The 25,292-nt window shown below is 42.6% G+C and overlaps 1 protein-coding gene across 1 annotated transcript in view; it reads right to left on the reverse strand.

The window, feature by feature from the left end:
- Positions 1–7,766: 7,766 nt before the first annotated feature.
- Positions 7,767–25,292, reverse strand: part of IL1RAPL2 (interleukin 1 receptor accessory protein like 2) — an 889,940-nt gene continuing 872,414 nt past the window's right edge. Inside the window, exons 8-9 of the mRNA XM_044268964.1 lie at positions 23,203–23,373; positions 7,767–8,573 (exon numbers count right to left, since the gene is read on the reverse strand). Of these exons, the coding sequence (XP_044124899.1) occupies positions 7,879–8,573; positions 23,203–23,373 (866 nt within the window). The 3' untranslated portion in view covers positions 7,767–7,878. The remainder of the gene's footprint in view (positions 8,574–23,202; positions 23,374–25,292) is intronic.

Here is a 25,292-nt window from a genome sequence, read left to right on the forward strand (position 1 = left end):
ATCACTGCGCCCTCTACAGGAAGCCTGTCAAAAATGAGCTGATATGATGGCAGGGTTACCAACTGTCCAAAAATTCCTGAACAGTCTATAAAAATGGGGGATTTTTTCCAGTGTCCGTGAAAAAAAACTAGATGTGTCCTTGATTTTTTTTTTATTTTTTGGCTTTAGCAGGTCACTTTGATTATAATTCTTAGGATTTTTGAGCTCACAGTAAATGCTGGTACTTAGTGTTGAGCACGAATATTCGAATAGCAAATTTTTATCGCGAATATCGTCACTTCGAGAATTCGCGAATATTTCGAATATAGTGCTATATATTCATTATATTGAGTCATTTTTTTTTCCATCTGAACACATGATTCCTCTCCGCTTCTTGCTTGTGGGCCAATTAGAAAGAAGCAATGTCAAGTTCACAACAATACCTAGTGTAGTCAGACCTGCTAAAATGTGAAGTTGCACAAAAAATATTCTAATCACTGCCGATTAGCGCAATCGCGAATATTTTGAAGCACTTACATATAAAGCTATTGTGATGTTCTGCTGTGCCAACCATTTTCTCCAGTCTTCAGGAGAAACTCATGAAACTTCTAGCAGCTTGAAAAATGCAGCCAAAGTGACCTGTATTTCGCGCCACGAATTCGCATAACGCGATTTTTACATTGCCGATTTTTCGCATTCAATAAATCCTCGAATTCTCGAAATTTGTGAATATATGACGAATATTCTATAAAATATTCGTGAAGTATTGCGAATTCGAATATAGCCTCTGCTGCTCATCACTACTGGTACTGTGTTCAGTGTTAGTATCTGACCTATAGACATGTATTACTTATAATCTTTATAGTTTATTGCCGTTTTCCAATTTGCCCATAAATATGTTGGCTTTCTATGATTTTTGGATAAATTGTCCAGAGAAAATAAAAATTATTTCGGTTGACAACCCTGAAGCTACAGCTATGAATTTGAGAGAGATACTGAAGTCAGTACCTGGTTTTGTTATAACATTTCAAACTGGATTTACAAAGCGGTGGTTGGCGCCTGTCTTCGCTCTTAGCAGACCTTCTGCAGGACCTTCCAGTATGAGGTTACTCCTATAACTGGCAAACGCATCATTCACAATATACAGATAACAGACCGTAGGAGAAAGCACACACAATCAAATATGCCCAGTTTTTACTAAAGGCGAGAAATCTTTTGTACTTTAATTTCTAGATTGGTCATTTTGGCAACTCAAATCTTTCACTTCTCGCTATATTGATTTTAACAGCAATAGTAAAATGGAGAACACATTGCTAAAGCTATAATGTGGCCTTGAATAAAACACAGAAGTAGCAGAGCTGAGTCGTCATTTGGTAAGATGCTCTGTTATTCTGTAAGACCCTGCATAAATCTATTCAGTCGCCCTGATTTACTGATGTGTCTGCGTCAAAAAATCTGTCTAAAATGTAGGACAACAGTGACCAATCAGATTCCACCTTTCTTTTTTCACAGCTCCTTTGGAAAATGAAAGGAGGAATCTGATTGGTTGCTATGGGAAACTAGGCCAGTTCTACTTTACACCATTTTGATAAACCTCCCTCTAAGTTTTCTAGGCTTTTTTTTTACATGTTTATTGGAAAGAGGCAGAGCTTCTTGAGAAAAGGAAAGGGCCTAAGATGCTCCATTTTGGTTCAAAAGCGCGCCACAATTCTGATGTAAAGTTCTGTTTCAAATTAAGCCAAACATTAAATGGTTTAGTGCCAGTGAAAAGTGTCTATCCCTGTGCCACATTCATCCTCCAGCCTGAGCTGCTGTGATAAATCTGGTACAGGTCTGGACAGCCGGTCTAAGGCTACTTTCACACTAGCGTTTTTCTTTTCTGGCACAGAGTTCCGTCACAGGGGCTCAATACCGGAAAAGAACTGATCAGTTTCATCCTGATGCATTCAGAATGGAGAGTAAACCGTTCAGGATGCATCAGGATGTCTTCAGTTCAGTCTTTTTGACTGATCAGGACAGAGGTAATACCGCAGCATGCTACTGTTTTATCTCCGGTCAAAAAAACTGAACACTTGCTTGAATGTCAGATCCGGCATTTTTTTCCATAGGAATGTATTAGTACCGGATCTGGCATTCAAAATACTGGAATGCCGGATCCGTCCTTCCGGTCTGTGCATGCTGGACACTGGAAAGACGGATCCGGCATTTCAATGCATTTGTAAGACGGATCAGGATCCTGATCAGTCTTACAAATGCCATCAGTTGGCATACGTTTTGCCGGATACGGTAGCTAGTTCCGGCGACGGAACTGCTTGCCGGATCACTTTGCCGCAAGTGTGAAAGCACCCTAAGCTTACTCTAGTTTTCCCATTAAGCAGCACAGATGCGTTGCCACTCAGCCTCTGAACTCTCCCCGCTCAGTCAGAATGGCAGCCCACTCACCAGTGAACCTTTCTTTCTCAACTATCAGCAAATGCAACAACGGTGGTTATGGTGGTTTCCATATACCAGACAAAATTTTCACTAAGAATCACTGGGCCACATTTGGTAATGTGAGTGCACCTAGATTTTGGTGTAAATTACTCCAAAAAGTGGCACCATTTGGAACATCTAGGTTTAGAGAGTTGTGGTTAGCCCAAATGTAGGTCCCACCACGGGCCCCTCTCTCCCATAGGATTAAATGGAGAGAGCCACGAATGTGGAGCGACCTCTCTATACATTGCAGTAGGCAAATGAAGCCCTGTTCTTGACATAGATAGATATCTATCGGAGGTTTATAGCATATCCACAGGAAAGTCAAAGATAGAAATACCCCTTTAAATGATGGTGTTGCACCTGGTATTGCAGGTTTACTCTGTAGCTGCTACATGGGGATGCACCCTTAAATGAACGGATTGCCCAACTTTCACGATGTATCGCCCAGCTACCGAACTGCTCTGCTCAGCAACTGCAAAGGCTTAGAGGGGGACACTGGTTTACGTCATCTTTAGGATTTGTGAATGGAACAGGCGTCACAATCTTGCTCAAAATGTAGCGGCCGTGCTGGGGTATTGCAGCCCAGCTCCTGTTGAAGTGGCCCGACATGGCTACTACACTTTGAAAGGAGCGGTGTTTCCTGTTTCATTAAGGCCTCATGCACACGGCAGTTGTTTTGGTCCGCATCCGAGCCGCCGTTTCACTTCAATGGGGCCGCAAAAGGGGCCGCATTGCTCCATTCCATTAACCCGCTAAAAAAATAGAACATGTCCTATTCTTGTCCACGCTTTGTGGACAAGAATAGGCATTTATATTGAAGGCTGTCCGTGCCTTTCCGCAAATTGCGGAACGCGCATGGACGCCATTCATGATTTGCGGACCGCAAAATACACCACTGTCGTGTGCATGAGGCCTAACAGTGCTAGTTCCTGCATCGGAGGCTGCAGGGAACAGCTGATTGCTAGGTGTGCCTAATGTTAGACCCTCACTAATCAGATATTAATCACCTATCCTCAGGATAGACCATTAATATCAGCCTGGAAACCCCTTTAAGGCCTTGCGCACATGGCCTTATTACACTGCCGATATAATATGTTACTCTCCAATTTTGTTTCTGCCTGATTCCCCACAGAAAAAGTGGCGTGCTCCATTGGATGCTGTAGATACAGAGCTTTTCTACCTTAGGCCCGTTTCACACCTGCATTGTGGATTTCTGGTTTTGAGATCCGGCAGAGGATCTCAAAACCAGTCCAAAACGGATCAGTGCTATCCCCATTCATTGTCAACGGGCAAAACTGATCAGAATGCATTCTGTTTTTGTGGCGTTTTTTGACCGGACGCAAAACCACTGCAAGCTGCGGTCTTGTGTCTGGTCTGCAAAACGGAACAGATCAGATCTGGAATAAAAATCAATGTAAGTCAATGGTGCCAGGTCCGTTTTATTGTTAGTGGAACAAAACGATCCGGTACCCATTGACTTACAATGATTTCAGTTTGTTTAGATATAATGCAAAAAATCCAGCCAAAACAGATGCATCCAGATGTACTCAATGGCTCGGATCCGTTTAATTCCAGTTTTGATATCTTCTGCCGGATCTCAAAACTGGAAAGCCACAAAGCAAACGTGAAACAGGCCTTAGACAACATATAGCTCTCAGTGGTCATGTGGCCCCATACTAGAGAGCTGTACCGGTGCTGTGATCATGATGCTGCTGTATGTATGACGCCTAAAGCCTCGCTCACACGTCAGTGTTTCAGGTCAGTGATTTCCATCAGTGATTGTGAGCCAAAACCAGGACTGAAGCCTCCACAGACATAAGGTCAAGATCTGCACCTGTTCTCTGTTTAGACCCTCACCTGGTTTTGGCTCGAAATTACTGACCGAACACTGACTGTGTGACTCTGTAAGGTTTTGTAGACACCTAATTTTGTACTCTGTGTCAGACTCCATGCACCCTGGACAGTGGTACGTGGAGCCCCTACATTTCTGTTATATGAAATTGACGACAACATATTACAGGTGATATACTCCCATAAAAATGGGTTTCCCAGAACTTTGGTGTTGATGGCCGATCCTTAGGATTGTTAATAAATATTAGACCAGTGGCAGTCCAACTTCCAGCACCTCCACTCATCAGCTGATTGAAGATGGGGTGCATTGCTCCAGTACCATATCCCCATCATTGTTTAGCAGGCACATCATTGTACATTTTATTGTGGCTTGTCGCCCTTAATTCAGCTAATAGGTGACGGTACCAGGAATCAGACTACAGCCATTAATATCAAAGTTCTGGAGAACCCCTTTACAAAAATGATTCTAATGGAGGATAGATATGTAAGATATTGTCCAATGGACCATGCCGCAAGACCTACTGAAGGATAGCATAATAAAGCCCCATAGAGTGGTATTGTATTACAGTTCCTTACAACTTGGGGTCTGAATGGAGTCGTTATACGCCCATCAGCTCTACCACATCCTATGGTTTGTTTTTGAATGAAACAAATGAGATGTGTATTAAATCAGACACAAAGGCCAACATCTACAGTCCATCTGTAGTCAACTCTAGTTGAGGACTACGTGCTGCTTGCTCACAAAACAGAACCTGGACGCTCCTTTCAAGTTTTTATTTTTTACTTATATTAAGTTGAGCACATTACAGGCTGAAGCGAGTGTCCATCCTTTATAACCTAATCTGAATCCAAATTAACAGGATCCTTTTTGGTAAAAAAGAATATTTAAAGTACTACATGTGTTTTTTTTTTAACTTTAAAAGGGATTCTCCAGCAGCAGCAGTAAATGTCTGGTCCTGCAGCACTGATGTCATCTTCCTGGCTGCAGTGGTTTATCCCGTGCCCACCAATTTACTATACCACCGGCCTCAGCAGTATACAGTAAGCGATGTGGTTGCCGAGAAACAACATCACAATCATTGCAGACCAGGCTTGGAAAAGAGTCACGGCCACCTGAGAAGAGTCCTGGTTATCCATGAATTCCTGCTCATCTGCTGATGACTGACAGGCTTCTACCTAGTTTTCTTTCTTTCTCTCTAGGAGAGAACTGCCAATCATCAGCAGATAGGATGATGAATAACCAGGACTCTTCTCAGGTAGATTTCACTATTTTCCAGGCCTGGGCTTCAATGATTATGATGCTGGTTCTCGCCAACCACTTAATTTTAGCTCATGAGTGGCACACCACTGAAATCAGCATTTCTGTCACTATTTTATGCTGCCCTCAGTGAGATCAGCATAAAGTTGATGACAGGTTCCCTTTAATATCTGCAGCCGGCTGTTCTGGATGATGCTTTGCATATTTGCCGGGTAACGGATGGACTCCTGCCGGATCCCATTATAGTCAATGGGGTCCAGTGGGCAGGCAGCAGTATCAATGCTGGATATGGAGAACTCCGGCAGGCTGTTCTATGCTGGAACAGCCTGCCAGAGAGGCAGCCTCAGGTGTGGAACTAGCCTTAGTAGTCCTCAAACATTTCTAGAAAAAATGGATGAGTTTATAATATCCGTACGGGATAAGAAGTTAATAAAAAAATAAAATAAAATCAAGTCTTCATGTCACACACCTGTAGTTTCAGGTGACCAGACATTTTTCAACTGGATCGATTGATCAACAGTCAGGATTACAGATGAGCGAATTTCATATTTTGAAATTCGTTCACGCTTCGTTTGGTGGTAAAAGCAGAATTGCGTTATGGATTTCGTTACCAGCGACCATAACGCAATTCTCTGATGGAATGCATAACGGAATGCCTTTAGAGACATTACGTTACTCATTCCGTCATAATAGAAGTCTATGGGCTGCATAACAGATCTGTCCCATTTCTGTTATGCAGGGGTGTCCTCTCCTGCATAATAGAAACCAGACGGATCCGTTAGGCAGGCCATAGACTTCTATTATGACGGAATGAATAACGGAATGTCTCTAAAGGCATTCCGTTATGCATTCCATCAGAGAATTGCGTTATGGTCACTGGTAACGGAATCCATAATGCAGTTCTGCTTTTACCACCAAACAAAGCGTGAAAGAAAAAAAATAAACACATTTATTCATAAAATGAAATTCGCTCATCTCTAGTCAGGATCTTCAAACCATATTTTGCTAAAGTGGGCAAAATCGATAGACTTTTATCCGGTGTGAAAGCGCGGCTTTGCTGTACATAGACTGTTCATTTTTCTATTTAAATGGATAAATATTAGACTTCCTTAAAAGGGGTTCATCAGTCATATGGCCTAAGCGCAGATCAGTCCTATTTTAGTCGATGGGCCTGGGCTGCAATACCAAACATAGCCACTATGCAATGTACGGAGCTGTGCTTTGTAAGCTGTGAGGAGGCAGCAACACTCCCTGGAGTGCTGTGGCATCTTCAAATAGCAGATCAGTGGTGGTGCCAGGCGTTGGACATCTACCGATCAGATATTGGTGACCTTTCCTTCTCCTGTAAAACCCCTTTAAGAATTAACCTTATGCACTCACTGTACTATGGATTAACAATATACTGTCCCTAGAAATCTATTCACCTTTCCTTCTGTATCTCAGACGCTGTATGTGAAATATTCCAACACATCTCATAGTAGGAAGGTATTCTCCCCTAGTATACAGTAAGTCATAGGGATCTTAAAAAAAGAGAGCCTGTGAATATATATGGAACATAGTTCAAATGAATATGAGGCTAACATCGTTGCAATAAAGTAACAGAAGCATGCTCACTATAGATGTAAAGAATCAGAAATATGTTGTGCTTGCAGTACACAAACTGGCTCTGTGTGCAACATTAACCCGCTCCCTGCTAGAGACGTCCCAGCCTTTACCTCTCTAGCATCGAAAGCTTTCATGGACATGTTAACTCTTTTGTGCAATTTTATTAGTGGTCATGTGACAATCTCACAAGAGGCGGACAAACCCTCCACGGTATCGTATAATCCTTCCTTTACAAAAAAAAAAAAAGAAACATTTTCAGCATGTGCTATGACATTTGCATAATCATACATCTAAAATAAAATTACTATAGTTTACATTTTTATTGTATTGAAATGACTCTCGAAATATATAGAAATAATCCTTTGTTTCAGACCAGACTGAACATTTGTCCATTCGATTGCAACATCTAAGCTAAAATATTTTTTTTTTTGTTTCTTTTCTTTTTTATATATATATTCTCCTGACATTGCGGTAAAACATTTACACCGTATTTTGTGTTTGTTTTTTTTTGTTTTTTTTAACTATGTTGGAACTAAAAAAGGCAGGATCCTTAATATCAATATCCTGGTCTTGTAAACAAAATGCTCCAGTAGAAAACTAAGTAATTGTGCCATTGCTTGAAAGCTTCATTTGGCACCCCTGTGGCATGAGTTTAAGGTTCTTTAAAACCTAAGATGGCAGAGAGTGACGAGAGGTCTGTGCCCTACATACTACCAAATATCACTGGTAAGGCTAAGCTCCCTCGACGATATTGGTATCAACGTACTATTTCCGTGAAACTCTTGTGGGTCCTTGGCTGCACTTTTGTGGCTCAACTGTCCATTGAGAAGGGTTAATGGGATATTGCAATATGTATGGTGATTGCCTAGGGATGCTACTGGCATAACTGGGGCTGGTTTCTCATATTCATAAGCTCTGCAGAAATGTCTCATTTGCATTGCTTCTGCGTGACGGTAGCCTGATATGTCTTCTGATGGAGGCAACGTGCCAGATGTTCCTGTTACTGCGATGGAGGGAACAGTTTGTAGGTCTCCAAAAAGGCTCTGCTCTCCACTGTCCATGACGTGCTGTCTGGATAGCACTTCTTTCTTTTTTGCGGGCATTTCATAGACCAGGCGTTTCCAAAACTTTGAATTTAGTTTGCTGCTTTTTGGACCATTCCACTTGATTAACGACTGGTGTTTGATGGCGTGTTTTAAGGATTCTACTTCTTGATAATTGACCTTCGCTCTCAAATTGGTGCATTCTATTAATATGACTTTGATTTCCCCACTGGTCAGCATATTGTGGAGCCTGCTGTCCAGCACAAAAATACTCCACCCCCTTCTGATGACATAATCTGGGGTTAGCACTATGATTAGTCTTCTGCTTTGCTCAACGCACCTTGCAAGATCTTCCATGTAAGCTGCAAGACAGAAGAAGTAGATTGAAACATTCCTGAAATTCAACTTTATACATCCAAAGGCGTTCTAAGTCTAAGATTGTTATTAAGACCATTTGTTGACTTTCTATATAATAATTTAATTGATAAGACCACAGGCATCTCCATGAAGTTACTCCATATGGAGACGCCTGTGGTGAAATCTTGCAATTACTAACAATAAAGGTGGTCATTGACATTAACGTGTTTTGCATTAACAATACATCTTAGGAGCTGGAGTACAATTCCCTCCTGTTTTATACACTGTGATCTCTTATTCACTTGCTTCTTGTAGGAACCTTACTGTGCATAAGAACAAGTCATCCAAATGAACTCTAAAACAATAATGTCCTAGTTGGTGGTCAAACAAAAAAGAACTATGCAGAATTATTTTAAACCGAAAACTATTCGCAATTCTAACTAAGTTGTACTCTAAATTATATTTGTTTATTCCAAAAAAGGACTCAGGCAAACATACAGTATGTGCAATCACCCAGGAAATCTGTAGTGAGAGGCCTATCACCACCTTAAGGGTCCATTGACACGTCCGCAGAATGGGTCCGCATCCATTCCACAAATTGCGGAGTGGGTGCGGACCATTTCATTCGCTATGGGGCAGGAATAGATGCGGACAGCACACAGTGTGCTGTCTGCATCAGCATTTATGGAGCGCGGCCCTGAACTTCCGGTCCGCGGCTCCGGAAAGAAATAGATCATGTCCTATTCTTGTTTGCAATTGCGGACAAGAATAGCCAGTTCTATGGGGGTGCCAGCCGGGTGTATCGCAATACACTACGGATCCGTCTTCAAATTCTTTCAGTTCACTTGCGTTTTTCCGGATCCGGCGTGTAATTCCGGCAAGTGGAGTACACGCCGGGTCCGGACAACGCAAGTGTGAAAGAGGCCTAAGATGTCTGGGAACGTGATATGAACCATAATGCCATGCAGGCAGCCAAGCAGCAGACAGCCATCCCCTGTGATGTCACAGCCCTATAAAAGCCTCATCCTGCACAGTCGCCGCCATTTCACTATGAACTACACATAGGGAGAGACATGAAAGCACTAGGGACAGTGTGTTAGAAAGCTAGGGACAGTGAAGGGAGAGCAGTGGGACAGTGTAGGCTCAGTGTAATCGCCCTGTGCATCTGCTGTCCCATTCATTCTTAATCTGTTCTGTTATAGATAGACTTACTGTGCATCGGACTCATTGTCAACAGGTGGTCTAATATATAGGCGCGTTTATCAGGTTCATCTTCTGCGCCATTTGTACTTAATGTGTTCTGTTATACATAGACTTACTGTGCATAAGACCTAAATGCACCTGTATATTAGGCCACCTGTTGAGACTATCTAGCTCACATGCTTTCCATTAATACTTAATCAATGTTTCTATCTATAACAGAATTGCTTATCTATTAGGCTACGTCTACACGACGACATTTGTCCCGCGACATTTTGTTGCACTAATGTCGCGCAACAATTTTTATAATGGCAGTCTATGGTGTCACACTGCAACATGCTGCGACTGCGACGCAACAGTCGCAGAAAATCCATTCGAGATGGATTTTTCTGCGACTGTTGCGTCGCAGTCGCAGCATGTTGCATGTTGTAGTGCGACACCATAGACTGCCATTATAAAAATTGTGCGACATTAGTGCAACAAAATGTTGCTTTACAAATGTTGCAGTGTAGTTGTGCCCTATGTGTCGCACAACTTATTGTCGCGCAACAAATGTCATCGTGTAGACGTAGCCTTAAGCTGTTCTAATAGGCCCTGATTCACAAATTGGGGTGATACATCTGTTTAATTCTACTGTTTATCTCGTATCCACATTGATATTTAACGGCTTTTGTTAGCCAAACTGTTACTGTGATTTAGTGTTACAGAGCAGTCTTATTTAACACCCTGTGGGCAGTAAAATTTAATTGATTCTTCGCACAGCAGAGTTGCCCACGAGTTGATTTTTTTTCTTTGTCGTAAAAATTATTCTTTCAGTGAAAAAATGTGTCTTTTAGCGAACAAATTAGTCTGCTCTAGTAGTACAATCCCCAATCCCTATGATGAACAACATTGAGTGGGTAACCGCACCTGTTGGCAAAGGGTAGACACAAGGAGATCCCTTCAGTGCAGTGTGTGTGCAGCCCCGGACATGTAAAGGAATCACAGAACAGTTAGGTCCCTTTCACACAAGCGTGATTTCTGCGCGGGTGCAATGCGTGACGTGAACGCATAGCACCCGCACTGAATCCTGACCCATTCATTTCAATGGGTCTGTGCACATGAGCGTTGTTTTTCACGCATCAGTTCTGCGTTGCGTGAAAATCGCAGCATGTTCTATATTCTGCGTTTTTCACGCAGCCCTGGCCCCATAGAAGTGAATGGGGCTGCGTGAAAAACGCATTGCATCCGCAAGCAAGTGCGGGTGCGATGCGTTTTTCACTGATGGTTGCTAAGAGATGTTGTTTGTAAACATTCAGTTTATTATCACGCACGTGAAAAACGCATCAAAACGCATTGCACCCGCGCGGAAAAAACTGAACAACTAAACGCAATCGCAGACAAAACTGACTGAACTTGCTTGCAAAATAGTGCGAGTTTCACTGAACGCACCCTGAACACATCCGGCCCCAATCTGCAACGCCCGTGTGAACTCAGCCTTAGTGCTGAAAGCGACTTGGCCTTCCAGGAAGTTGGACGTGGAGCGCCTGGGGTCAAATAACTCCTTGCATTAGGGTTAAAACCAGATAGGCTGAACTTGCTGGATAGATGAAACCTGGCAGCTGGATTATTGTTTTGGGGGAGGAGTGTTGGTGGAGCTAATGTGTGGTTCATTCCGATAACCAATAACTCAACACAAATTCATTATAGCTAATAAGTTTTTAGTAGGGTTGAGCATTTTTGGACCCCGGACCCAAACCCAAACTTTTCAGTAAAAGTTTGGGTTCAGCAATTTAACGGCGCTTTTTGAAAGGCTGCAGGGCAACCAATCAACAAGCGTTTAACTTGTGTGTCCTTGGAAGCCATCACAGCCATGCCTACTAATGGAATGGCTATGATTGGCCAGTGCAGCATGTGACCCAGCCTCTATATAAGCTGGAGTCACGTAGCGCTGCATGTCACTCTGCTCTGATTAGTGTAGGGAGAGGATGCTGCTGCTGTGAGGGAGAGAATAGGACAGAATCTGTTATCAGAACTTGTTGTTAACTCTACAGCGATTTTGTTTTGTGGGTGCAGTGCAACATTTTTTTACCCTGCCCTGAGCCCAGTGACACATAAAAATAAGGCTACTTTCACACTTGCGTTCGGAGCGGATCCGTCTGGTGTCTGCACAGACGGATCCGCTCCTCTAATGTAGACAATGGGGTCCGTTCAGAACGGATCTGTCTGCATTATATTTCAGAAAAAATTCTAAGTCTGAAACTTAGTCAGAAGGATCCGTCCAGACTTTGCATTGAAAGTCAATGGGGGACGGATCCATTTGAAATTGCACCATATTGTGTCAACTTCAAACGGATCCGTCCCCATTGACTTACATTGTAAGTCTGGACGGATCCGTTTGCCTCCGCACGGCCAGGCGGACACCCGAACGCTGCAAGCTGCGTTCGGGTGTCCGCCTGCTGAGCGGAATGGAGGTCAAATGGTGCCAGACTGAGGCATTCTGAGCGAATCCGCATCCGCTCAGAATGCATTGGGGCCGTATGGATCCGTTCGGGGCCGCTTGTGAGAGCCTTCAAACGGAACTCACAAGCGGAACCCCGAACGCAAGTGTGAAAGTAGCCTTAGTTTGACCGTGTGCTAGATAGGTGGGCTTCGGCGGCCATTTTGTGCAAGTTCAGTGCACCAGCACTGCATATGTGCCAGAGACAATAATTTAACCCAGTTCTTTTAGTTCATTGGGCAACATATACCCATTTCTTAAGTGCACCTGCACTGCATATGTGCCAGGGGAAGGCAAAATAATATAGGGAATTGGTCTGTGTGTTCAGGGATCCAGGGGGTGACATATTCAAATTTTTTCTGTAAAGTACAATCCAAGTAAATCCATCTGTTAGATTCTGTGGGGACAAATTATTTTTGACCCCACAGAATCTGCACTGCATTTGTGACAGTCCAATACAAGCGGTAAATACCGCTGTTATATTCTGGTTTAAAAAAAAACACCTATTTTGTGCAAGATAATACATTTGCGGCCTTTGCTGCATCTGACAGTCCAATCCAACCAGTAATACTGCTGCTACATTGTTGGTTGACAAATTAACATTTTTTGTGACCGTGAAGTAATTGTATAAAATTTGCCTGTCACACTGTTGTAAGAAATGTTTCCTCTTTATGACACTGGCACAGCCTTACTGTCAGTGAGCTTAATTGTTGAATATTTGCGGTTACATTGTCGCCTGACATAAACCATCTGTTAGTTTGGTGGGTGAACGCAAAGAATGAGGAAAGCATCAAATAAGGGACGTGGCCCCGGTCGTGGTGCTGCTGGTGGAGCTCCTGTTGCAGGGAGAGGACGTGGTCGATCTGTGCCAGCTACACGCACAAGTGAAACACCTTCCTTAGGTGCGAGTAGGCGACAGAACCTCCAGCAGTATTTGGTCGGGCCTAATGCGGCTCTACGAATGGTGAGGCCAGAAAAAGTACAGACAATAGTAGATTGGGTGGCCGACAGGGTCTCCAGTTCCTTCACATTGTCTCCCACCCAGTCTCCTGCTGAAAGCTCAGAGTTGGCACCTGCAGCCGATGTCCATCAGTTTTTCAACTCACCCCCTTGCAAATCAGCCAAGCAGTCTGAGCCCCAAGTCATGCAGCAGTCTCTTATGCTTTTTGATGACTCTGCTGGCAGGGTTTCCGTGGGCCATCCACCTAGCCCTGCACTAGAAGTGGAAAAGATGCCCAACCACTTATGTTTCAGGATGAGGACATGGGAAGACCACCGCAGTACGTCTCTGATGATGACGAAACACAGGTGGCAACTGCTGCGGCTTTCTGCAGTATGCAGACCGACAAGGAGGGCAGGGGTAAAGAGTGGGTGGAAGATGATGTGGAGGATGATGAGGTACTAGACACCACATGGAATCAAGGTCATGCGAGTGACGTGTGCAGTTTGGAGGAAGAGGCGGTGGTCGCACAGAGGCACCAGCACAGCAAAAGAGGGAGCAGGGTGCAAAAGCGTCTGTTACATTCTTGGGTGACATTTTACCATTTTTGCCGTATACAAACCCCTGCTCTGCATAGGTGACAGGGAACAAATTTTTGTAAAATCGTCTGTTCAACTGGTGGGTGACATGAACCCAGTTTTGCCATGAATAGACCTCTGCTCTGCATAGTTGACAGGGACCGAAATTTTTACAAATCGTCTGTTCCATTGGTGGGTGTCATTAACCCATTTTTACTGATCTAAAAACACCTGCTCTGCATAGGTGACAGGGACTTAAATTTATAAAATTTGTCTTAAATTGACTCGCGCCCCCTCCTTTCATTCAATCCTTCCGCTTTAACAACTAGTCCCACATTTCTGCTCAATCACATTTCAGCCATTGACCTCCCTTGGATGTGGTATCCCTTTCTCACACTCCCTCTCTGGCATGGAACCCTGATTCCCCATTACCCGTGATCACCATGGTAGGCGCATAAAAGAACATCAGAAGTTGATAGAGAAGATGTCTAATTGGATCGTGGACGTCACTGGGACGTGCGATTAGGCAGAGGTTATCTAGAGTCAACAAAGCGGCAGTAGGGCCTCTCCTGTCTAACATTTCCAAATCCAAAATACCACTGTGACTTTACCTGTAATTTTTTATTAATCATTACAATAACAGGGCATCTTAAGAGTCCTGTATTGTTATTTATTGTCACTACCTCCTCGAGTCGGGAGTGGGTAATTGCCGCGCGCCCCCTCTTTTACTTTGATGCTTCTGCTTCAATAATTTGTCCCACGTTTCCGCTCGATCACATTTAATTCATTGACCTCCCTTGGATGTGGTATCCCTTTCTCAGGCTCCCTCTCCGGCATGGAACCCTGATTCCCCGTTACCCGTGATCACCATGGTAGGCGCATAAAAGAACATCGAAAGTTGATAGGGAAGATATCCAATTGGATCAAGGCCGTCACGGGGATGTGCGACATGGTTGAGCAGTATGTGTGCACACGCCTACAAGTACTGAATGACGGGTCTGCCCCCTTCAACTTCTGGGTCTCCAAATTGGGCACATGGCCTGAGCTTGCCCTTTACGCCTTGGAGGTGCTGGCCTGCCCTGCCGCCAGTGTATTGTCTGAACGTTTGTTTAGCATGACTGGAGGGGGTTATCACAGACAAGCACAGCCGCCTGTCCACAGCCAATGTGGACAAGCTCACGTTTATTAAAATGAACCAGGCAGGGATCCCATAGGACTTGTCCGTACCTTGTGCAGAATAGACATGTATACCGGCCTCACCCAGCCATTGTTGTACTCCAGCGCACTTTCTGTTTGTTTTATATATTTTTTTATTTCCCAATGTTTTGGGGTCTACACAAATTTGAACAAAAATAATCAAATAAAAGAAAGAAGAAAAGCAAAAACCACCACTATGACACTCTAGGCCAGGGGTGGGCAACCTGCAGCACTCCAGCTGTTGTGAAACTACAACTCCCAGCATGCATACTTGCTCTGCTCTTCTCAGAACTCTTATAGAAATAAATGGGAGCATGCTGGGAATTGTAATTTTTACATGTATCGTCTTCTATGATAAAGTAATTTATGAAATATTGCTTTATTTCATTTGCATTGGTGGGCTGGTTTGGAAAACTGTAATTTGTGCTTTAAAAAAATGAATGCAGACATTTAAGCAAATTGCAAGCTTGTCTGGCATATCCTTCACATCCTGCAATCGTAGCATTTTAATAATTTTGCTAATTACATGCAATATGTTCTTCCAGAGCAGTGTTTATTTTAATGAGTTTGGCTTCGGAGAAGGTATTAATGATATACTGTGACTTTAATATTTCTCAGCGCTGCCAGCTAAAAGAAGCTGTCATGTTTGGAGCCAAGTACCAAAGGTATAAGCAATGCTGTGGTGGATGGAGGCTCCAATTATAGGAGCAGAACAATAACACACACCCTCATGTGGCTGCAACGTATAATTACACAGTCATGAACTTAACGTTCAAAAGGACCTTCCAATCAAGTCTTAAAGAGACTTTAAATTACCATGTGCTGATGCAATCAGCCACCGCAGATACCTTAAATTAGTATGTTCAGAAGAAACGCACTATGTGAACCCTCCAACACAAACACCAATTTTCACGTCTCGATATAAATTGCAGGTGTTTGTAACACGACAGACATAGACATAAATCAAGCTTAAAGACATTTATTAAAAGCATTTTCTTCTAAAAAAGGAGACTGGATGTTTTTTGAAGCAGAAACTAATAGGAATTAAAATGCTAAGGACAGCCGAGCAGCTTCTTAGTATTACTTTTATACAACCACAGTCTTCAGGAGTTTGTATTTAAGTGCTGGAAAATATTATTAAATGTCATTGTTGTCTGGATTCAGAGTTAATGACATTGGCATAAACTATGTTTAGATATAGGGTACATTCACATAACCATGTAAAAAAAAATAATCCGTTAAAAACGGATAAACTGTCAGTTCTTCATGGCCAATTTGCACCTAGTATCTATAATAGCCCTGAGTAAGTGCATGTACAGTATGCTCCCACACCGTGTGTCCTGCAGATATAATGCCCCTGCTGTGACTCTATAGATATAGAGCCCCCCCAACCCCCAGTAGTAGAGATGAGCGAAGTTTTTAAAAATTAAATTCGGACAATTAGCCAAAGTTCTTCAAGAAATTTGATTAATTCCCCATGAATTACGATAAATCTGGTATACCCAGGCCACTCTGCCTAATCGTATGAATGCCACTTGGTGACCCAATCTCATTGTGAAGGCTTGGAATTTAAACTGCTAGTTAAAGGGGTTATCCTCACTCCCCAGCACCCGCGTCGCTGCATCTCTCTGTCAGGTGGATCAAAACATCCAGCGATGGGGAGTTTGGACAGCCAATATCAGGCGCTGACAGGAACGAGCCTCCCTAGCGTTGTGGGTGACGCTGATTTGCTACTGTGCCATTAGTATTACAGGCAATTGTAATTGATCACCGTCTACATCGCTGTGCACCAAGATTCATAGCTAATCACGTCTGTTAGCTGTGGAATTATTTTTTGTTAGTATTACAGGTCAATAAAAGCATCAGGTCTAATTCATCATCATGGGCTTAAGGCCTCAGGCACGCGCGGATCCGCAAAAAACGGAAGCCGCCTGTGTTGCCTTCCGCAATCTGCGGAACGGGCGCCGGCAATATAAATGCCTATTCTTGTCCGCAAAGCGCGGACAAGAATAGGATATGTTATATTTTTTTAACGGGGCCGTGTGCTGTCCGCATCTTTTGCGGCCCCATTGAAGTGAATAGGTCTGCATCCGAGCCGCCAAAACGGCAGCTCGGATGCGGACCCAAACAACGGTCGTGTGCATGAGGCCTAACAGTGCAGTACCCCAAGATTCAAGTAGTGGCCCCTATGACAGAGTGGGGAGGGTGGCAGCAGTGGTAGTAAGGCTGTGTTAACATCACTGTTTATGTTTTTGTTCTTCTGATCTGTCAGAAGTACATAAAACTCAAAAAGAAAAATCCTGTATTTTGAGAATCCATAAAGCCCCTTTCAGACGGTGAGCATTTTGTCCGTTTTTCGCCTTAGTATTTGAGCAGTAATTGTAAGCCTAAAACAGGAGCGGGTCCAAAACAGAATGTAATGGAATTCTTTGCATCTCATCTGTGCGTTAAACCCACTCCTGCTTTTGGCTTACAGATTCTGTTCAAATACTAAGTTTGGGTTCAATCAGCAGGATCTTCTGATCATCTAATAGATGAACTAAAAGAGGTTTTCTTAACTCCGGATCAGTATCGGACTGGTCCACCAGAGGATCCCCGTGTGGGCCAAGGCTCTGATACCATAGTGGGCCCCAATGGTTCAGGAGAAAAAAAAAAAACATTTCAAGCTGAATTCAGAGGCAATTCATTTCCACTAGGGTCTATTTCTTTAAATCAAAACCTATTAGGCTTTATTGAAGATATGAGGGTTGGCCCTAGAATAGTTTTCTCTGGTGGACCCAAAGAACCCCAGTCAGACCCTGCTCCTGATGAAATATTGTTAGAATAGGTCAACAATAACAGACCTGTGAGAGTCTAGCTGGTGCCACCTCTGATCTGCTGATTGAAGAGGCCACAGCAGAACAGGGGCTGTGGCCTCTTCATTTTACCGTACATTTTTTTTTTAGCAGTGGTGAAGTGAATGGGACTAAGCTGCAGTACCAGGCACAGCTGCCACAAGGTGTACAGAGCTTGATCTGTTTATCAACTAAGAAGCCACAGCACTTTCCAGAGCACTGCGGGCCCTCCTTTCAGCAGATTGTTAGGGGTTCCACAACCAGCACCACTGATCTAATGTCGATGACTTGTCCTAATATTAAGGCTCACTTGAATTGGGGACGCGTTGCAGTACCCAGGCACGACCGCTACAAACTGTACAGAGCTGTGGTGTACTGGTGCACTGCTGCTTCTGAATACAGCTAATTGGCGGGATTGAAGGAGTCAAAACCCCACTGATCTAATATTGATGACCTATCCTAAGGGCATTAACAACTCTAGCATTTATAGCTTTTCCAAAGGATATGCCATAAAAGCCTGGTAGGTGATGTACCCGCTAGCTGCATGAGCCTCAACGGAATGGTGACTATGCTTGATTGAAGTGATAGAAGTCTGAGATGAGCACTGTCAAATGCCTGGTCTTCAGACCAATGGTAGGATATGCCATAAATGTTTGAGATTGAAATACTCCTTTAACAAATCCATATTCTAATCCTACATCCAATCACTAAGAAAATACAACTTTGCTTGGTTTTTGCTACATATTTCAGTATGGCCTCTGAACGGCAGCACACGGATAATTTAGATGCAGTTGAAGGTCATCTTACTGAAGATGTCAATGGTAGCACTTGACAAGGCTTTTAGTTTTATAAATAACGGGCACATTTTGCCACTGATGCATCTCTTCCAGTGCCTGAATTCAGAAGCAGTATGCCAAGACATCATTGAGCGAAATTGAGGGATTTTGATTAGATATTCTTTGTAGCTAAAGATGCATGACAAGGATTTTATGTTCTTTCAGAGTTTTGTCACAATAAAATAGTTGTTAATATTTGGGACAACATATCATCATTATGTCACACCTTTAAAACAGCATGCATTTTGGATCTTGAATATATTATATATAGGATGTATATTAAGATTAGCAATTTTCAACAAAAGCGTCCATCAATGCCATGATTTGCAGGACAGTGTGTAAAGATTAAAATCCATGGGCCCCAGGTATCAAACTGTCTTGGGGACAGTGTCATACCTTCCATGGAGGCAGATCACGCAACTGCTATAGGGCCCAGTATCAGACATGGAAAGACTGCACTGAACTTCCCCTAATGGTGACTGTATGAAAATGCAAAGAACTATTTAAAGCTTTCACTGTAGTCAATGGTAACTATATAAATTCCTATGCACTGAGCTTCCCCTAGTGGTTGCTGTCGGTAGGGGTGGGCGATATGGCCTAAAATCTATATTGCGATATAATTTTAAGCATGTGTGATATGCAATATATATCGCATATCACACATGCTTAAAATTATATCGCAATATATTCTATATTTCGGGGGGGAGAAACTTTTTTTAAATATATTTTTTTACTTTTTATTTATTAACTACTAGCCTCCTTAGGGGCTAGAACCCTTGTCCTATTCACCCTAATAGATCTCTATCAGGGTAAATAGGACTGCAGACTCTCCCTGCTGCCCTGTGCATAGTGCACACAGCAGCAGGGAGCTGACTATGGCAGCTAGGGCTTGAGTAGCATCCTGGCTGCCATGGTAACTAATCAGAGTTGAGGGGTTAATTGCGGCGTATCATGGAACACAGTAATAGAGGCCAGGTATGGGATATGGCCGGCACATGCAGGCGACGTTTGTATTCAGGCATTTTAACAATATTCATTGGTGGCGCAGTGGCCACAGTCCCTCCCCTCCGCCTCCTCCTCTCTGTTCTCATTGGTGGCGCAGTGGCCACAGTCCCTCCTCCTCCTCCTACTTTGTTCTCAATGGTGGTCAGCGGCAGCCGCACACAGTGGGGAGGTACTCCCTCATTCTCCACTGTGCCGGTGTAACGTTACATTACCCTACTTTGTGAGATTTCCCTACCTCGTAACTTCCGGTGCACCGGAAATGACGTGAGGAGGTGTGCCGGAGTTGTGCCGATCTGCGCATGCACAAAATTACGGTTTAGGGAAATCACAGCGGAGTTCAGCTGGACACCGGGACACTGCGCATGCGCCGGAGAGCCTAACCAGCCTTAGGGTAGGGAAAAATTACGGCCCAGTGCGCAAGCGCAGCTAACTACAGAACATCCATCCAATCTCCGTGCCTGCGCAGTGTGGGGGTAGGGAGATCTGATGGCCATTTTTTCTGTTAAATAAATACAGTATATATATATATATATATATATTTAACAGAAAAAATGGCCATCAGATCTCCCCCCCCCCCCCACTGCGCAGGCAGACAACCCCCATATACATTCACCTAAAGAATTATTAGGAACACCTGTTCTATTTCTCATTAATGCGATTATCTAGTCAACCAATCACAATGCATGTAGGGTTGTGGTCCTGGTCAAGACAATCTCCTGAACTCCAAACTGAATGTCAGAATGGGAAAGAAAGGTGGGCTACAACAGCAGAAGACCCCACCGGGTACCACTCATCTCCAGTACAAATAGGAAAAAGAGGCTACAATTTGCACAAGCTCACCAAAATTGGACTGTTAAAACTGGAAAAATGTTGCCTGGTCTGATGAGTCTCGATTTCTGTTGAGACATTAAAATAGTAGAGTCTGAATTTGGCGTAAACAGAATGAGAACATGTATCCATCATGCCTTGTTACCACTGTGCAGGCTGGTGGTGGTGGTGTAATGGTGTGGGGGATGTTTTCTGGGCACACTTTAGGCCCCTTAGTACCAATTGGCCATCGTTTAAATGCCACGGGCTACCTGAGCATTGTTTCTCACCATGTCCATCCCTTCATGACCACCATGTACCCATCCTCTGATGGCTACTTCCAGCAGGCTAATGCACTATGTCACAAAGCTCAAATAATTTCAAATCGATTTCTTGAACATGACAATGACACTGTACTAAAATGGCCCCCACAGTCACCAGATCTCAACCCAATAGAGCATCTTTGGGATGTGGTGGAACGGGAGCTTCGTGCCCTGGATGTGCATCCCTCAAATCTCCATCAACTGCAAGATGCTATCATATCAGTATGGGCCAACATTTCTAAAGAATGCTATCAGCACCTTGTTCAATCAATGCCAAGTAGAATTAAGGCAGTTCTGAAGGCAAAAGGTGGTCCAACACCGTATTAGTATGGTGTTCCTAATAATTCTTACAAGGAACTTACAAGGTAGGGAAATCTCACAAAGTAGGGTAATGTAACGTTACACCGGCTCAGGAGAACATCGTGCGTGCCAAGAGAAATCTCTATTGTTGGCCAAATTTATATCGTTTATATTGCATATTTTCTATATCGCCCACCCCCTAGCTGCCGGTATACTTTTTTTTTTTTAACATAGTCAATAGATAGCTCCCAGGAGACCTCGGTACCACAATGGAAAAATCACGGACTCTGGCATTTATACAGTAGGGCAGGGGCCAGCAAACTTCAGCACTCCAGCTGTTGTGATACTACAATTCCTAGAAATTGTATTCACTTCTGTGGGAGCAGAGCAAGTGGGCATGCTGGGAGTTGTAGTTTCGCAACAGCTGGAGTCCTGGAGGTTGCATACCCATCCATTAGAAAGTGCAACTTGCTTCATTGGCTCCAAAAACATAACATTACAATTTTTGTAATAAACAGTGATACTTTCAAGTTTGTTAACCCTTCTGAATTTTCTATAATTCTGCATAAATTTGACCTAAGTTTACATCCAATTTTCAAGTCCTAAAAGTAGATAAAGATAACCAAATCAAATAAATGAGTCAGATTAGTCTGGTCATTTATTTGTTGAGGAAAATGATCCAATATGACATGTCTGTGCACGGCAAAAGTATGTGAACCTTTAGGATTGACTGAAAACTAGAATTTCACTTTCAAATTATCTCTCAATCTGATGACAATCAGATATGAGTGGGTGACCTGCCTTATTTAAAGAACAGGGATCTATGAAAGTCTAATCTTCACAACATGTTTGTAGAATTGTGTCATAGCATGGAAAAAGAAGATTTCTGGGGATCTCAGAAGAAGAGTTGTTGATGATCGTTAGGCTGGAAAAGATCACCCAACCAGCTTTTGAGGGTGCTGGCACATGTTGTGGCTGTGCTGCGTTTTGGATGAAGCAAAAACTGCACCAATTAAAACAAAGTTTTTGCAACAACATATTTGCATTTATGGTGTGTGTTCTTTCAGGAAAAGGAAAACACACAGCAAAACTGAGTTACATTTATTACAACCTAGTTACATTAATGCAATTTAAATCTGCTGTGTGTTTTCCCTTGCTGGAAGAAAGCAAACCATAACCGCAGGTATTTGCTGCAAAAACTGCATGCATCCAAAACGACGCAACGCTTTAAAGGACTCTAAAGAAAATGACTCCACTAATCCACAGTCAGACAGATTGGGGTCCACTACAAACAGTTTACCCCTGTTTTGGCATAAAATTGTTGTATAATCCTTTTTTTGCCAAATTTAAAGTTTTATGCCAGAAAAAAAGGCACAAAAGTTGCTGAAAACTAGATTTTCCAGCAAGTGCAAGGACTACCAAAGATGTTTCTAATTCATGATGTTGGAGTAAAAGGTAGTAGTAGTGGTGGTCAACCAATAATGCCAAGAGCAGAGAGTGTAATAGTCAGTGCGGTATCAAATGAACCCAAGGCAACCTGTAAGCAAGTAAAGGAATGTCTCACATTAGCAAATGTTAATGTTCATGAGTCCACCATTAGGAGGACACTGAGTGACAAAGACTGCATGGAGAAAGCCACTACTCTCTAAAAAGAACATTGCTTCCCTTTTGCAGTTTGCTAAAGATCACCTGGACAATCCAGAAGGCTACTGGAACAATGCTGAAGCATCTGTTCCACTTTTTTTGCTGAGGGGAGTTGGGGGCAACTTTTTTTATTACTGTACAATTTTTTGTCATGAATTTTACTACAAGGAAAAAATAATTTGTACAATTACACAGAGATCTGGGGCTTCACACTTTGCGCTCCATATTGCCTGGTGGCCTAGATTTCTGCATATGCCCCTGCATGGGGAAATAAAAATGGTAACTTATCACAGCTAGTAGGAGGATACATTTCATCTCTGTGGAGTTTGGAAGAAGAAGAAATATGGACAGTGACTACTATTGGCAACAAGTTGAATTTTTTCTTTAAGACCGTTATACCACTTGAGACCCACTGTTCTTTGAATCCTCATGTTTGTGATCATGCAATTAATTCCATTTATATTAAACAGGGTAACTTAAAGCAGACTTACTTCCGCTGGGGATCATGTCTCTGTCCGGAACGAATAGCTTGTATCCATAGTGCTTCTCTAGAATATCTGGAAGAATTTCTAGTGCAAACTGTTCCTCCTCCTTGCTTTCATGATCCAATGAATCGGGGTCCACTTTGGTATATGAAAGGTATGCATCATATTCCTTGTTGTCTTTGGGAGAAACCAGAAGATAAATTACAGTTCAATGTGATAAAACAATCACTTGCATATGTATAACTGTATAAATATGAGTAACAATCCACAGGAGTGAAATCTTTTTACTCAACTAATTTTGATTACTTATCTATGTGATCTTAGTCCGTGGATGTAGCCAATGGTCCAGTTATCGGGCCCTTGGAGAGGAGAGATGCAGTACATCTGGACCGTTTCATTAGTTTTGGACCAGAGGAAACAGAACAGGTATTTCCTTGCACATTGCAAAATTAGAGGGATCAGAAGTGTTGCGGGTTCCTGTTTTTGGGTGGTTTATGTGGGCGTGCTCTTCTGGATCTCTGCTAGTTGTATTTCTTCCCACAAAATCATGTTACAATTATATTTCCATAATAGAATAGTACATATGTCAATCAGACATGCAACAGAATTATATTATGATTTAAATAGCTACTTGGCCAAGCTTGACAAGTTTCTATGATGACTAGGGATGGCTTAAAGAGTATGTTGGGCCTTTGGGTCTCACAGCCATATTGAGTCTATTAACCATATCCTCCGCTTATCAAGCCTAGGGCATATTTAGCCAAGACCATGGGCTCCTCTAGCCAAGTGGGCATTGGCATTTGCTCAAATCTTCCCTGAACTTAATAACTTTTTAGCGTAAGTTCAGATGTAGTGGATATTTTCCAGTGCAAATTTTGCCATGGATCTGTGGCAACATCTGCATGTGTTAAATCCACAGTTTGTTGCATATTTTGCTTTGTATGAAATCCATGACAATATTGCACAATAATGAGCATGATGAAAATCTGCAGCATATTCTGATTTCTGTATTTTTACTGTGTGCTAGGGTTTTAAAAAATGCTATCCACATGTATTTGTACTGCATTTCGCTGTGGATTTGCAGTTCAAAATCACCACGGCTTCCTCAAACAGCTGATCTCCTATTGATGACCTACCCTGAGGAGAGGCCATCAATGTTAAAATCCCCCCCCCCCCCAAAAAAAAAAAAAACGTGGGAGGAAACTTTTGAGGTACTTCTAGTTTTATGCAAAAGTAATCATTATATAGCTCTCTGCTTGCTGTGAACCCACAGATCCCAGAATCCATTGCAGGCATGCTGTGACCTGTAGTCCCATACAAGAAGCGTCACCCTCCTGCTCACCCTTGGTTTATAATATAAATGAATTATGAAGGGGATGCTTCTAATAGCATGGCTTATTTTATCTTGTCACATTTACAGTAATAAAGTGGTATCCCAGAAGTGACTGTACTAATGTTTTGACAAATAGAATAATTTTCAGAGATGAATAATGGGTACATTGCTTTATCAACATCTGCAGTACCTGTAACTGACACAGCATGTGGAGCTCAAGGAGAACTAGACCGTAATAAATGGTTCTACAGATCTCTTTATTATAACGTTGACATAAGCATAGGGTTGTGTAACATGGGGATGGGGTTAGAACGGGGGAGGTCTACTGCTGAAACATCTCGAGTGTGAGCAAATACCCATGAATGAGAGTGAGGTGTCATTGTTATTTTATTAATGTTATCTTGGACTTTCTCCATTGCTCATTAATACCTCCATACTGACGAATACACATTCATATGAAATGCTCAGAGATACTGAAAAACAAAGACTTGGCTGCTCTTTACCTCTATAGTAGCAGTTTATCTTTTTGGAATATGTTTTTTTCAGCCATTTTTAAAACCGGAATTATATCAGAATTCTAAAAATCCTGAATGGACTTTTTTGGGGGAATTGCTCAGTCTTGTGCATATAACAAAAGGGGTTTTCCAGGACAAAGAGGGTTCTGCAAAACCCACCTTAATTGCACATAACTTGTCTATAGAAGAAAGTTTGTAATATACTTTTGGAGTTGTGTGGATTGGGCGGACCTGTCTCGTGACACTCT

The sequence above is a fragment of the Bufo gargarizans genome, chromosome 9, assembly GCF_014858855.1.
Source record: "Bufo gargarizans isolate SCDJY-AF-19 chromosome 9, ASM1485885v1, whole genome shotgun sequence".
NCBI lineage: Eukaryota > Metazoa > Chordata > Amphibia > Anura > Bufonidae > Bufo > Bufo gargarizans.